Below are 15,801 nucleotides of genomic sequence, written 5' to 3' on the forward strand. Positions count from 1 at the left end.
GCATCACTAAGCATACAAGAAACAATCCATAAACTTAAAAATCACAAGTAGCCAGGATGGAATAACAGACGAATCGATTAAATATGGGGACGACCAATTAGACCAAGTAATTCATCAACTCATGCCCAAAGTATGGGACAGCGAGTCAATGCTTGACGGCTGGCAACAGGGCATTATCTGTCTCATACATAAAAAGGGGGATATTGCGCAGTGCAGCAATTATAGAGTTATCACGTTGCTGAGTACCATCTATAAGATATTCTCCCCTATTTTACTAGGTCGAATAGCCCCATACGCCCAGAACATCATTGGCTCATACCATAGAGGCTTCACTCCAGGCAAATCAGCAACAGATCAGATTTTCTCTGTGCGGTAAGCGATGGAAAAACTGTTGGAATATGACTTTAAAGCCGCCTATGATAGCATGGCCAGGGTAAAACTCTACACGACTATGAGAGAATTCAGTACCCCAACGAAATTGATAAGACTGCCTAGGCTGACCCTGACCAATGACCAGATAAAAGCAACAAGATCACTCTCGAGATCATTCAACATCAACAACGGTCTACGACAAGGGGATGCCCTATCATGCGTCCTCTTTAACCTGGCCCTCGAGAAAGCGACCCGTGATGCTGAGGTAAATGCGAGAGGCATTATCCTCTTCAAGTATACTCAAAAACAACCCCAGATGTACAGTCTACTTTCAATCAGGTCGAGTAGGCGGCACGAGATCTTGGGCTGCACATTAATGCAGGCAAGACGAAGTACACGGTGGCAATATCAGCACCAAAATCAAAACCGAAAGAACGAACAACATGGAATCGCACTGGTCAAACGAAAACAATGAAGACAGGAGATTACAACTTTGAGACCGTTGAAAATTTCTCCTATCTAAGGTCGAAAGTCACAACCGATAACAGCTACGATGAGGAAATCCGCGAACGGTTGTTGTCAGCCAACAGAGCCTATTTCAGCTTACAAAAACTGTTTCACTCGAAACGTCTCACTATAGGGTGAAAGCTCTTACTGTACAAGACTATAATCTTGCCAGTCCTTATGGATTCCTCGGAGACTTGGGTTCTTAGCAAAAAAACTACGAACTCTTGGCCGCGTTGCAGAGAAGAATCCTCCGAAGAATTTTTGGCCTCCTACATGAGGATAGACGATTCCGAATCCTACATAACGACGAAATCTGGCCATGGATAAAATCCGACTCAAGAGGCTGCGGTGGGCGGGTCACTTAATCCGTATGGTTGAAAATCTATAAGGGCAATATCTATGGTAGAAATAGGGAGAGGCAGACACTGCCTGAGATGGAGCGATGGCGTAGGTCAGGACGCCAGATAGCTTTTAGGGATATCAAATTGGTAGGCCTCGGCGCAAAACCGGGGTGTCTGAAGTTCTTTATTAAGGCAGGCCTAGACCGGATACCGGTTGTTGCGTCGTTGATAATGATGATGATATACAATGTATTCAAAGCACTGCAATGAAAGAAGCTCATAGAGTAATTCGTTTAGATCCATGAGGGAGCAACGAACGTGAGGGTAATAGAGTATTGGAATAGTTATGGGGAGAACTGAATCCAGTTTTTAACTTTGCCTTTGCCTTCGATTTTCAGATCCTCATACATCTATTTAGTAGAAGATAAGAAGTTACGACTCCAATGGGCCACTGTGGTGTAAAGGGAAATAAAATCTGCGATGCTTTAGCAAAAAGGGGCTCAATTTTTCCCACGCCTGGACTGGAAACCAGCAATTGAAGTGTCAGTAGCATTGATTAATTAATACTACCTTTAAAAACTGCAAACAAGGTTTCACATACTGACAGGCAGAGCCTAAAAGCTGCTTCCTAGACCAACCTTTCTCATCCTGTCAGCCTTAATTAACTAGCTGGGCTTATGTTCACAATAGGAATTGTGCAGGATGATAGGTGCCCTTCTTGTAATGAGGAAGCGGAATGCACGGGTCATTTTCTACATGAATGCCCCGCCTATGGACGCACCAGATATTAAATCTTGAGTGCAGAGGTGTTCTATCATAGTTGCAGTGGGTAGAATGGACATCCGGAAATCCTGCACATAGACGTGTCTGGGATATTTCGTTGGGCAGACGAGTCGAGTACAATGGGTTCACTACGATCTGAGCGCTCAGAGGCTATGGTTCTCCCCACTTCAAACACACACCCACACACAACCCACCTGATGAACTGCTTTACATCTACTGAAATTTTCGAAACGACATAAAGAAGTAAATTTCTAAAAATGTTCACCACCATCTCCCTGTTATTCAGGTAACATCGTGCTGTCTCACTCGAAATGAATCCAATGCCACCGTCTTTCGTTGACCTAAAGCCTCCTCCTCAAGAAGAAGAATCCTCTCATTTATAACCCTCTACTATATTTGTGCTGCTTGATTGAGACCAGAAATTCTTGGTAGAAACCACATAGGGATAATATTAGCATTAATCCTGAGCTAATTTACCACTTGCTCCAAAAACACTTATTAGCGTTCCAGTGAAAAGAGTAATACTATCAAACGTGCCACTATCTTCTGGCACGTTGTTAAGAAGCGGGCGTCAATTCCAAGAAGATTCCTAATTAGAGAAAATCTTCCTCCATCTTTCCTTAAATCACGGAGTTGCTGGGTGGCATGTTGTTTAGTTATTTCTTCTACTCAGAGATGCTAATTAAGACACATTTAATTTTAACTATAAATTTTCAGGACAATACTACTTGGTCTACTCTCTTGAAAAACCAGCCACTTCAAGTCATTACTCTCCCTATCAATTTAATTAGAAAGCTTTCATCGGCGATAAAAGGATTTTCAACGCTATTTTTATGGTTTTGACTTTAAAAGCTTAGTCATCCGGTAATTTCTCATAGAAAACAGACATTTTCATGTACCATTAAGTCACCTCCACTACATATTCGTTATGCCGGAAAATAGCCTTTAACAATTCATCCACAAACTGAGAATCTGAAAGCAAAAGCACCCGAACCCAATCTTGAAAATGCCTTCAATCTTCACAAAGGAAACATTATGAAGAATGTATTCTTACGCTAGCTTCATCACCCACCTTATCCTTGCCACCATAACCTTCATCACTATCAATACATCAAGTAGAATATCACGGGCTGTTATTCATCTTTTTCCGATATTTTCTTCCAGGTATGCATAGTGCAGAAGCGAGACACGGGGAGGTTGTTCGCTATGAAGTATGTAAGCAAAGGAGTGTGCGAGAGTCGAGGAGGTTTAAGTGGCGTTTTGAAAGAAGTCGAACTTCTTGCATCCTTAGAACATCCTTTTCTAGTCAACTTGTGGTTTTCTTTTCAAGGTAAGTCTATACTGCGGATGCCACTAGATATCGGAATCAGGACGAGCATATGTCTGAAAAAAGAAATAGTGTTCATTCACCTGAAACTTCCAGCGCACAGGATACAACCAAAGTGCTGCACACATTATGTATTCAAAAGTGTGCAGAAGTTTTCCGAGTGAAAAATTGCTTCACATGACTTTCTCCGTGAATAATAATAATCGCAAAGTAAAGGTTCTTGACGTGATGATTTCATATATTTTCTCTCCTTTCCCGGATTTCATCTTGCCTGACTGATATGTGCTTTACCAATTGACGATTATTATCCTGAAACACAGATGAAGAGGACTTATTTATGGTTTGCGACCTCCTGACGGGTGGGGATCTTCGATATCATCTTCAGCAGCGAGTAAGTGTTAATTTTCATTAGTCAAATAATACAGACAAAAGTTGAAACTTTTTATTTAATGTCTTTACAGGTAGAATTTAGTGAAGAAAGTGTTGCCTTACTAGTCTGTGAATTAGGCTCAGCCTTGGACTATTTACAATCACAACGAGTCGTTCACAGGTGAGTTGTAACAAAGATTTCTATATTCTAATTTAGATTTTTTGCTCTTTTATTATGTCTCAAGGTCACGTCAGATTGTAAGCAATATTAGGCCACATAACTCTCCGCCTTCCTTAAAATGTCCTAGTAACATATCCCAGGGAGAACTATCACAAAAGGCTTCTATTAATCACGTAACCGCTTTATTGGTATCATTTTGTTCAACACAGAATCGAACTCAAATTAGGGCGAATCCTTTTCAAAGCCGTAGATTCAATTCCCATGACAATTTAAGGAATTGCTAGGTCAAATAGAAAAGCAGACGACCATGCTCAATCGTGACCGAAAAATGCTACTCGATCTTATCTATTATCTACTCATTGAGAGAAAGTTGCCAACAATGAAGGTCTATTCCGTACGTCTAAGAACTGTTCCAAAAACATCTTAACTTTATCTTTCTCGAGATGTACTGGTATCTGCTTACGGAAGAAAGTCAAACAATAAAGTTGTCCGTTAGGTGTAATCTTACTATGTCACGTGCACACATGCAATAAAGTTAATGCCCGCATATCTCCAACAAACAGAGAATGCCTGGATATAAAGAATTAAAACACCATCGCATTAGAAGCTTAGAAAGTTTAAATCACTGGGATTTCTGGGATGGGAAGGGTATATTGAATTGCTGGGATTTGTCAATAAGTTGTATGTTGGTCGAATTCTAAATAGAAAATAGGCAATTTAGGGAACGTGAATCTCATTATACTATTGGGTATTGTTGGGCATTGTTCTAACATAGACAGATTGAAGGTCCAAACAGATTGATTTAGGTGCCTACACATGTCCGAGGTTCTCCTTTATATTAAGTTTAGTTTAAACATGCGGCACGATGATCAAGGCGATTAGACGCTATCGTTTGGTTGTCATCGATGTTTGTGCTCGCCTCAAGTTCGTCTTACAACTGTGAGTTTATTACTTACACCGCAGTAGTATTATGTATTATGTATTATGGATTATGACAATGAAACTGAACCACTGAAGTCTCGCTGAAAATAGAAGGAAGAAACAATAGAGATTGTGCGGTTATACTACATGAGCACTCCACAAAGGAGTTGATGGGATATCTACAAGGAAGGTTGCACTGCACCATTGATGACCCTGTAGATAGTGTCCGCAGATCTCCCAGCTTAATCAGTTGATGCAATGATCTGCGAATGGTCGCACTATGACCCAAAGGCTCCTCTAGTATCTGGGGCTTTGCGGCATGTGTGACAAGTTGACGAAAGAATGGATTTAACCTCTACAGAATACTCCTAACTTCCTAGTTTGCGTCCCGACATTCACTTATATTACAAATTTAATTAACCCTACCACGTTGTACCCAAAACTCTAAGATCCATTTCTATTTAAACTTGCATCTGTGACTATTACCAGACCGACCACAGATAAGAGCCAGTTGCTTCAGAGGACCCGTGCTCTACCACACCCAGCCTAGACTTCACCTGACTCCGTTTCACACTATCTTTCGGCAAAAAGGGCTCCGCCTTGGGACTGTATTTTATGTGCTCTCCCCAATAAAACAAGAATATAATGAGGAAACACTCCCACTCCTTTGAGCCCGAAGTTGCGTAAGCCTCCGAAGCTGGTATCATCATCAACGGCGCCACAAGTGGTATCCGGTATCCAAACATCCCGGTTTTACGCTGAAATTCACCAATTTGATGTCCCTAAAAGCTGTCTGGCATTCTGGTCTACGCCATCGATTCATCTGAGGTAGGGTCTACCACGTTTTCTTTCTCCACCATATATATTGCCCTTATAGACTTTTCGGGCTGGATCATCTTCAACCATACGGATTAAGTGACGGGCCCACTGCAACCTATTGGGCCGAATTTCATCCACAACCAGAGGGACGTGGTATTGATTTTAAATTTCGTAGTTATATAGGCTACGGAATCATCCATCCTGATAAAAGTACCAAAAATTCTTCATTGGATTCTCGTCCCCTTCTTGCTAAGAACCCAAATTTTCGACGAATGCACGGGGAGTAATAAAATCATTATCTTCTACAATATAAACTTTCACCCTACGGTGAGACACTCGACCGAAACTTTTTTTGTAAGCTGAAATAGGGTCTGTCGGCAGTGAACAGCTGTTATCAGTTGTGATTTTTGACCCTAGATAATAGAAATTATCAACAATCTCAGAGTTGTAGTCTCCTATCTTTATTATACTCATTTGGCCACTACTATTTCATGCTACTGATTCTTTTCTTTTTGTTGCTGATGTCGCTACCATGTACTTAGTGTCACCTTCATTAATGTGCAGTCCAAGATGTCGCGTCACCTGCTTGATCTGGGTGAAGGTAGACTGTACACCTCAGGTTATTCTTCCCATAATGTCAATATCGTCAGCATAGGCCAGGAATTTGAGTGGACTTGAAGAGGATGGTACCTCCTATATTATAATCAGCATCGCGAAGGCCAGATTAAAGAGGATGCACAGCAATCTTATCAGTTTCGTTAGGATACCTAATTCTTTCATGGCCGTGTACAGTTTTTCCTTGACTATGCTATCATAGGCGGCCTTGAAGTCGATGAAAAGATGGTGCAACTGATCGCTATATTCCACAAGTTTCTCCATTGCTTGCAGCATCGATACATTGTTTTGAAGATCAAATCTGTTAGGTGACGTCCCCCATTCTCCATACATTGCGTAAACCGATTTCTGGCGTTTGTCATGACTCTTGTTAGCATAGCAGGTGTTATGTTGGCAATTTCTTCTTGGATGTTGGTCTTCAAATCTTGTAGGCTTCTCGGACGGTTCACATAAACACGGGATTTCAAAAAACCCCATAGAAAAAAATCACAAGGGGACAGATCGGGAGAGCGTGCCGGCCATTCCAAATCGCCTCTAATTGAGATAAGGCGCTCTGGAAAGTGTTCCCTCAAAACAGCCATCGATGCTCTTGAAGTGTGTACTGTTGCACCGTCTTGTTTGAACCAAGTGTCCCCCAAATCCAAATTTTCTAGCCGTCGGAAAAAAAAATTCTGTAGCATGTTTACATACCGGTCCGAATTCACTGTCACTGTAACCTCATTTTCCTCAAAAAACCAGGGACCAATAATTCCAGCTGAGGAAATTTCACACCACATTGTGACTTTGGGTGAATGCAAAGGCTTTTGATACAATTCTCGAGGGTTGGTGTCAGCCCAGTAGCGCATGTTTTGTTTGTTAACCGACCCACACAAATGAAAATGGGCTTCATCGCTAAAAAAAAACAATAGCACCCTCGGGAACGACATCAAGAAGAAGCTCACACGCGTTCATCCGAGAATTAAAGTCACGTTCTGAAAGTTCCTGCACTATAGCCATCTCATAGGGATGAAAATAAAGGTCATCACGAAGAATTCTTCTCACAGAACGATCGGATAGTCCAAGGGCAGATGCGTGTTTGCGCGCAGAACGCCGTGGCGATCGCAACATTGACGCTCTCACTGCTTCAATGTTCTCAGGTGATCTAACGGGCCAAGGGACCCCAGTTCTTCCTTTTGTCGCACTGGCAGTTTGTCTGAATGTAGTGGCCCATGTAGCAATTGATTTGCGGTCTGGGACGGGAACCAACGGGGCTAAATTAAAGCGATTCCGAAATGCACGCTGTGTTGCAATAACCGAACATCCGCTTGAAAAGTAAACCTCAACGGCAAAGGCACGCTCCTCACTATTCCAACACATGATGGCGACTGAACCGTGTCGGGACAAAACTTTACAGTATCCCCTCTTGAACGAGACTACTAGCTGCTGGCTACTGGCGGAACAGAATCCAGTTCTTACAAAGAATTCTGATTTTCGGGTCCCCATACATTTGACTGGTAGAAGTTATGAGGTTACCTTGAAACGTAGAGAGAACTGGGAAGTCCAATAGGAGTGCATGGCACCGATGGCTCAAAAACAGAACAGGGTTCTGGAGTTGAAGTCTATCTCTCGAATAGAGATGAAAAGTGAGCTTTTCCTTTGGCACAATAAGCAATGGTTTTTCAAGGTGAAGTATATACGATTCTAACGGCGGCAAACTGGGTAACTGACGAATGGTTGAAAGGCAGGCCCATCGCAATCTGCAGCGATAGCCAGGCTGCACTGAGGGCGTGGAGTTGTCCTTTGATCCTTTGATCACCTCAAAAATCGTTCAGGAATGCAGAAACTGTTTTAATTCTATCTCTAGATTAAATACGGTGGCACTATTCTGGGTGTAGAGGGAAATGAAATCTCAAATGCTTTAGCAAAAGAGGATTCAATCTCCCCCATGCCTAGACCGGAACGAGCAATTGGAGTATCAATAGCATTGGCTATGCTGGGAACAAGCTTCACATAATGATAGGTGGTAGAGCATAAATGCTGTTAGACACATCAAACTTTTTCTGTCAGGACCTAACATGCATACCGCAAAGTTTATCCTGTCGAAAAGCAGGAGTATCGTGAGCATTCTGACAAGCCATAATTCATTAGTTGGACATACATACAGTTGTCAAGAAAAGGAATTGTACGAGATGATATGTGTTACGCCTGTAATGGGTAAGTCGAATCAAATGAGCATTTTCTGTATGAATACCCCGCCTATGGATGCATCAGACATCAAATCTTTGATGCCCATGTGCTCATGTTGCAACGGGTAGCATCACGTCCCCTAACGAAAATCCTGGAATATATAAATGAATCCGGAATATTTCGTTAGGCGGAGGAGTCGAGTACAATGAGCTCCCCCGGTCTGAGTGCTCGGAGGCTGCCCCCCCCCCTTAAGAAACGCACACACATATACATATGTTTTCTTCCTCGCTCCCATGCACTGCCAGATATATTTCCATAGAAATATTAGGTTGGGGAAAAAGTAATGTCGTATTTTGTCAATAGATGGCGACACTTAAACATATCTTGTGTTGTACTTATCGCATCAAGTCATACTGTACGGCGATGTGAAGACGACAATCTGGGCTACAGGTGCCTCTTTGACTGTTTTATGATCGTATGTTTCAGTCTCAAGTTATAGCGCGTCAAAGATGGAGTCCACAAAGGAAGAAATTCGTTATATTTTACATTTTTACTACCTGAGAGGTAAAAATGCAACGAAGGCGGCGAACAAATTTTGTGAAGTTTATGGGCCTGATACTGTAACGATTCGCACAGTACGGCGTTGGTTCGATCAATTTCGTTCTGGTGTAGTGGATGTCGAAGATACACCCGTACTGGTAGACCAATCGTCGTAGAAACCGATAAAATCGTCGAAATCATCCAAGTAAACTGGCATGTGAGCATTCGCTCGATTGGCCAGGAACTGGGTATAGACCATAAAACCGTTTGAAACCATTTGCAGAAGATTGGATTCCAAAAAAAGCTGGATGTTTGGGTACCATAGGAGTGCGATGCACTGCTGAAACGGAACGAATTCGACCCATTTTTGAAGCGGATGGTGACTGGTGATGAAAAGTGGATCACGTACGAAAATCTCAAGCGAAAAAGATCGTGGTCGAAGCGCGGCGACCATCGCCAAACCCGGATTGACGGCAGGAAGGTTTTGCTGTGTGTTTGGTAGGATTGGAAGGGAGTCATCCACTATGAGCTGCTCAACTATGGCCAGACCCTCAATTCGGTCCTCAACTGTGACCAACTCGGCCGTTTGAAGCAGGCCATTGACCAGAAGCGGCCAGGATTGGTCAATAGGAATGGTGTGCTGTTCAACCAGAACAACGCTCGGCCTCACACATTTTTGATGATCCACCAGAAGCTACGGGAGCTCGGATGGGATGTCCTATAGCTCCCACCGTATAGTCCGGACCTGGCAATAAGTGGTTATCATCTCTTCCGGTCCATGCAAAACGCTCTTGGTGCTACTAAGTTGGCCTCAAAAGAAGCTTGCGAAAACTGGCTGTCTGAGTTTTTTGCAAATAAGGAGGGTGGGGCGGGTTTATAAGAGGGGGATAATGGAGTTGCCTTCTAGATGGCAACAAGTTTGCGAAGAAAACGGCGCACATTTGACTTAAATCGAATAATTCTAAGTATGTTAAATAAAGCATTAAAATTCGATCACAAATACGACATTACTTTTTCCCCTACCCAAAATTTCGAAAATAATTACTCGAGCAATCTGTGTATAATCAAAACTTGCAAGGAAATCGTCACTCTACTATTATCTATCTGGCCCGCATATAATTATTAACGGCCGACTAAATGATGTACTCAATTGAGCGCAAGCTCATTAAACAATATAAATGAAAAAGATTGTATTCATCCTCGTACTTTATCTGATGCGGGTTCAAGACACCCTCTGTTTGAAAATAATGGTTGAGGAGGAAACTATTGCCTTTGAACTTGCCATCCGATATAGAATTCTGCGCTTCGTCTGCTATTTTCTACGAAAACGTTAAAGCAGAAATTCAAATTCGTTGTATTTACGCCTGTACACTTGAAATTCTGAAAACGGTTTTCATACTTGGGCTTAATTATCTGGAACAAGGCATTCCAGAAATGGGAAGACGCTAAGTAGGACATCTTCTAGAGGAATGTAGAAATTAAATAACCCGCGCTTTACTACAAATTCGACTGGAACAGCTTTAAATCCTTTAAATTCGACAACAATATCACATTCTATAAATTTCCGCCATCATATCTGACCGCACGTTTTCCAACGAACATCGAAATAATGACTTTGTCAATAACCCGAATCCTATTTCGCGAAAAGGAGCAGACTACGTGGTCCTAATTTGATGAAACTGAAGAGCTTCAAGGGCTCTTTCTACTATGTACGTGATTTCAAATGAATTGAATAAATCCCCGAATGGTACTTAGTATTTCGGTTCCCATTGCCTTGCGACAATGCTTAATATTCCGTTTAGAAACTGAGTTACGAAATTCAATTGATTTTAATACAAATGCAATTGAGTCAATTTGTTTCTATATGAAATTGGATGTCTGATATTTGGCTGCTCTTATTTGAATAGAAATTCGCACTTTATACTGATTGATAAACGCTTTCAATTGAAATAAAATATTACGTAACGATTTCTTTAGAAAATATGCAGTATTGAGGTTTACAGAAATCTGACAATGGCAGCATTTCGATTCTATACTATATTAGAAAACTGACACAATATCTAAAATAGTAGGATGGCTTGAAATTAAGGACTCATGGACATAACATTTAGTTACCGGGTCTTACTAGAACTCCACAACTCTGACGTCTTAAGATTTCTTTGACAATCCCCAAAGTAAACTTGAAAGGCACCCTCTACTTCCTTAGAGACATAGCAAAAAGGTTTTCATTATTTTATCCCCTTCTGCTAACTCAAAGAAACTTTGAAATTTCGAGGGGTCCTTTCGTTTTTAGAAAAACACTTTAAAACTAACACCCAACCCACAGTCTCATTTCTTTGTTTCTAACAATTCAATCGGAAAGAATTCCATAACGAAATGAAAACTTTCCCACCACTTGTGGTTTCCTACACTCTTTGCTGTCCTATTTCCGTTTCAAAAATATACTAACCAGCCATTCCGCCCCTGCTAAAATTGTGGGATTTTGTGTTGAACACTTCTTTGTAGAGACCTGTACAAAAGTATAACTGAGCAGAATGAATTATTTTCATAGAAACTAGGGAAAACACAGACCGTTACATCCCCCACCTGTTATATCTAAATATATAGTGGTCTTATGACACGTCTAAGGAAGGAGGATTTTAGATGTTGTCTTTCCACCATGGACGAAGCTACCAATTTGACACATGTTCAGTGCAGAAAATAGATGTTCCCGCGAATATATATACCACACCTTTTAGTAACGAACTTTAACATTGTGTTTTGAAATTACATTTCTTTGGTGCAGGTGTTTAATTTTTCATTCAATTTCAATATTATTTCATGACACTTTAAATGTTGAACGGAAATATATTTTCAAAGACTTATAGCGCATCCAAGGAACGTCATATAGCAGATAGTAGGTGAGAAGAATCACTCAAGTTAAGAGGAGATTCTATCAACTTCAACGTTTGCTACCCTTTAATAATAATAGCAAACCTAAATTATAGCCTTGGCCAGATGCACTAAGGGAAAATCCCCCGAGCCTAGCAAATAGGGCGAAAATATTCATCTAACGAAGTTTGATGAGATATGGAATGAGCCAACACGCTGCAATATGGGGCTACAAAGCCCGCTCTTGCACAAGTTATCTATCCTTCTATTGGAATGTACGTAGAAGTAATGACGGTCAAATTGACCATGCGGGTTGATTGACATCCCTCACCAGAGCAAAGTTCGATACGCGCTTGCACACCTCTGTGCCTGTCAGGCTCGAGTATTTTGGTGGAGTCCTTTTGGCACTTCAGTTCCCTCACTTCATTTACATTTGATGTTCCCGTTGCGTTGGTACCGTACCAGATCCTAAAATTCTAAAAGAGAAATATTCATGAAAGCTGACAAAACAAACGCGAAGTTGAAAATTGGAAAGTAAAAATATATAGTATATCGGCTCGTCTGCGCGCGTAGAGGACACTTGGCGACTGGGTCGGACAATATGGCGTCGAAATTTCTAATCCCAGGGCGGTTCCAAGTCTGAGCGCCACAATCCGTGGCAACCACTTCAGCAGTTTCGTATAGGCAACGGATGAAGACGACTGAGAAAATAGACCTCTTTATCATCCACAACATCTTCCCGCCCTTGTTGCACCAAAAATTCATCAACCGTTTTCCACAATTCACCCACCCACTATGCGATGGGGTTAAAGTCCAGAGCCGGTTTATTAGTCGCAGCGACACAATCTCAGTCATTCCATCAAATTAGGAGGCACTGAAGGTAATAGCTTCAGTATTCGCCGAAGCACTCTTCTTTACCGTCAGACATAAATCTCCGCTGAATTTCTACACGAATTCCAAAAAGCGTGTATACGAATTTCAGAAATAGATGCATCCCATGAACCAGGTATTCACAGGCTCTATGCGGCTCCAGCGACTCTAATCTATCCCAAATATATGATAAGATTATGTTTAGACTGTCTGCTAATGTGTCACTACTGCAACTACAGAGAGTAGGGTATGGGGGTACAGTTGTGGCTTTCAGTTTGCAGGGTCAAATGATTCGCTTTGATATTATTGGTTTCAGATCGAAAATTACTAGGCTACAAATCAACAATGTCAATGCCAGCAGACGGGTGTAGAATGAAGGTCAGGATGTTTACTAAAACCATGCTATCCCCGTAGTAAACTCGTATTTGAAATTCTGGACGCACTCAAACAGAAACTTTCTGTCGTCTTCAGTCAATTGCGACGGTATGACCAAAGTCACTCCAACGTTGTCCAGAGGAACCAGGAGAGCTTTTGTAGATCACTCAACGAATTCCAACAATACATCCAGACAATACAGCTTTCGATTACTGAAGTAAAAGAATATCAGAGTAGACTTTTGGGTTAGTCGCCCAGCAGCTGAGAGGATTACCGCCTAAGGTATTCGCAATGTCTCTGTATAGCACTTGAATTTTGCGGGTGTTACCGACGAAGTGGTTCAACGAGCCATAAAGTGTATGAAGGTCTGGAGTGGCCCTGATCTGAATCCGATGCAACATATCTGGTACAATGCGCTCACAGTCAGTATGCACGGTCGGTGGGCACATTGCATGAATCAAGTTATTAGTTGGCCGACGGAATTTCTACCTTTCCTCGCTGCAGGAATGACCCAGCTGTTCGCTAAAAAAGACACAGTGGAGAGTCTTGCGGACATACAACCGATTACTTGTCTGTCAATCCTCTGTAAATAAAGACTGTTAAGGAAGGGTGACATACCTCCTTGACAGTGCACCCATCTGAGGATGCCACTCCCTCACAGACCATATACATACGGAGAGGTTTTTTTCGGGGCATTCGTTGATTTTCATGGCTACTGAATGATGTATTAAGTGCGAGCTGATACTCTTGATGTACTTAGAACACATTATATTGTGTGCTCGTTCACCATCCACAAAGATCATCACAAGCCACATGTCCGACATAGCATTGTTGAGATCCACGTCCAAGCTAATTCCGAGGCAGATTTCTACAAGCACCTAGGAATCCTGCAAGCAGTCGGTTATTCAAAAGATGCTCTAATGTCTGTCCTGCAGCATACGGAGCTATCAAATCTTTCGGGGAAGAACAAATTTAGTCCACTGAAAGTTTTCGGTATTTCCTCACTGGCATATGCATTCGGAATATTGCTGAGGGTAAAAATCTATCTACAAAATATGACGCGACGGATATGGGCTACTATCATCCAAATTCTCGTCATCGATTCTGTGACACATTATCGCGAAGTCGACTCACAACGTGCTTATTTTTACAGCGAAAAGCAGGTAAGTCTTTTATATATGGCTATTTGGCCGCCGAATACGGGCTGACTGATCTTAACTTGAGAGATTGATTTTTCAATCCTTCTTCCTTCCTCTGAGTGGGATGAAATTAAACCAAGAGCGGAACAAAGAGTGGAAGTCAACGGCGTGGTCGTCACATGCTCTTATCGAAAGCTCGTAATGAAAGAGCGGGTAAAGGACGATCAGTGTAAAGTTTGTGGTTCCGCTTGGAACCACCTTATTTCCGGCTGCACTGTTTCGACACCAGTGCAATTAGCGGACATGTTGTATGTAAGGTATGAACCTTGCATACATATCACGAAACCATGTCTAGTTTACCGATATGAACCGCAGACAGTTAGTTAGTTTCGTTAACTGGGGGGAGCCGCAGCTCCGAGCACTCAAGCCATTATTAGGCCCATTGTACTATCCCCGTAGTTGCCTATTCAATGGCTTCCCGCCTACGGTGTTCGCAGGCTTTAGCGAATCTGAGAACATTCTCCGGAGGCAGAGAATGTGCAGATTCTTCATTGAAGAAAACCTTGCCAAGGTGTCTTCGTCTGAGATCTGAGGATGCCGGGCAGCTGCATAAAAAGTGCAGGGCCGTCTCCTCCTCCTCCTCACATTGGCTGCACACAGCCGAAACCACTACCCCAATCTTTTCCATATGGTAGTTTAAGGGGCAGTGTCCCGTCAAACTCGATAGTTCTCCTCACAGCATGTATTGGATTTTAATTTATCGCCACATTCCATTCTGATGTTCTGCTAGTTGCCAAGATCGGTTGCTCCGCGTATATTGTTGATGTTGCCATCGACCATAATAGCAACGTTGAACGGAAACGGAGAAAAAGAAGGGGAACTAGAAGCCACTTACTCGCAAATCAAAGGAATTTGGCGCCTCGTAAGGGTGGTTTTAGTAGTAGTACAGATATTGAACCGAAATCCCTCACATTTTCTCTAGATGGCATGGGACACACACTTTAGTTTAAACCATGCAGAATCAACCTACCGCCACCAAAACCCTGTAAACCCCCCCCCCCCCCAGGTGGGGCAAATTAATCACCCGATGTTCTTTTGCAATATTTTTTTTTCAATGAAAAACGTTGGTTCTGTTTAATCCATTAGAGTTTTTTCCATCAAGTCCAGAAATTGATATCGGCCAAGAGACCGCTGCCAGAATTAATGACCATACAGGCCCGTTTTGTGGCATTTTCCATCACTCTCGGCAGGTTCTCGCATTCCTAGCGAATATTCTCCCTAAGGGCTTCAAGAGCCTAAGATGTAAACGTACGACTTCAAAAAAAACCATCAAAGGAAGTCCGCAACGGCCGCCCGGCCTGTGCAAATCACCAAAATGAGAAACCAAGCGACCCGGAAACGCTTCCTTCAGAATATCGATGGTGGTTCGAGCAGTGTACGCCGTTGCACCGTCCTGTTGGAACTATATGTTCTCCAGTCCCAATTCCTCCAATTGAGGAAGCAAAAATGATGAAATGAGCTCATGATAATTTTCGATGAAAAATCGCCCTCCTCTTTGTGAGATTCAAGTTGGCTTGATTGTAGGTTAGATGCGTTTGGTGGTCA

General features: G+C 42.2%; 1 protein-coding gene across 2 annotated transcripts in view; it reads left to right on the forward strand.

Annotated features, from left to right (window-relative positions):
- LOC119651996 (serine/threonine-protein kinase 32A) overlaps nucleotides 1–15,801 on the forward strand; it is a 394,508-nt gene that overhangs the window by 307,962 nt on the left and 70,745 nt on the right. For both annotated transcript variants that reach the window (XM_038055918.1, XM_038055919.1), the window contains 3 exons: nucleotides 3,168–3,333; nucleotides 3,651–3,721; nucleotides 3,792–3,880. In XM_038055918.1, the coding sequence (XP_037911846.1) occupies nucleotides 3,168–3,333; nucleotides 3,651–3,721; nucleotides 3,792–3,880 (326 nt within the window). The remainder of the gene's footprint in view (nucleotides 1–3,167; nucleotides 3,334–3,650; nucleotides 3,722–3,791; nucleotides 3,881–15,801) is intronic.

Source organism: Hermetia illucens, chromosome 3, assembly GCF_905115235.1.
Source record: "Hermetia illucens chromosome 3, iHerIll2.2.curated.20191125, whole genome shotgun sequence".
Taxonomy (NCBI): Eukaryota; Metazoa; Arthropoda; class Insecta; order Diptera; family Stratiomyidae; genus Hermetia; species Hermetia illucens.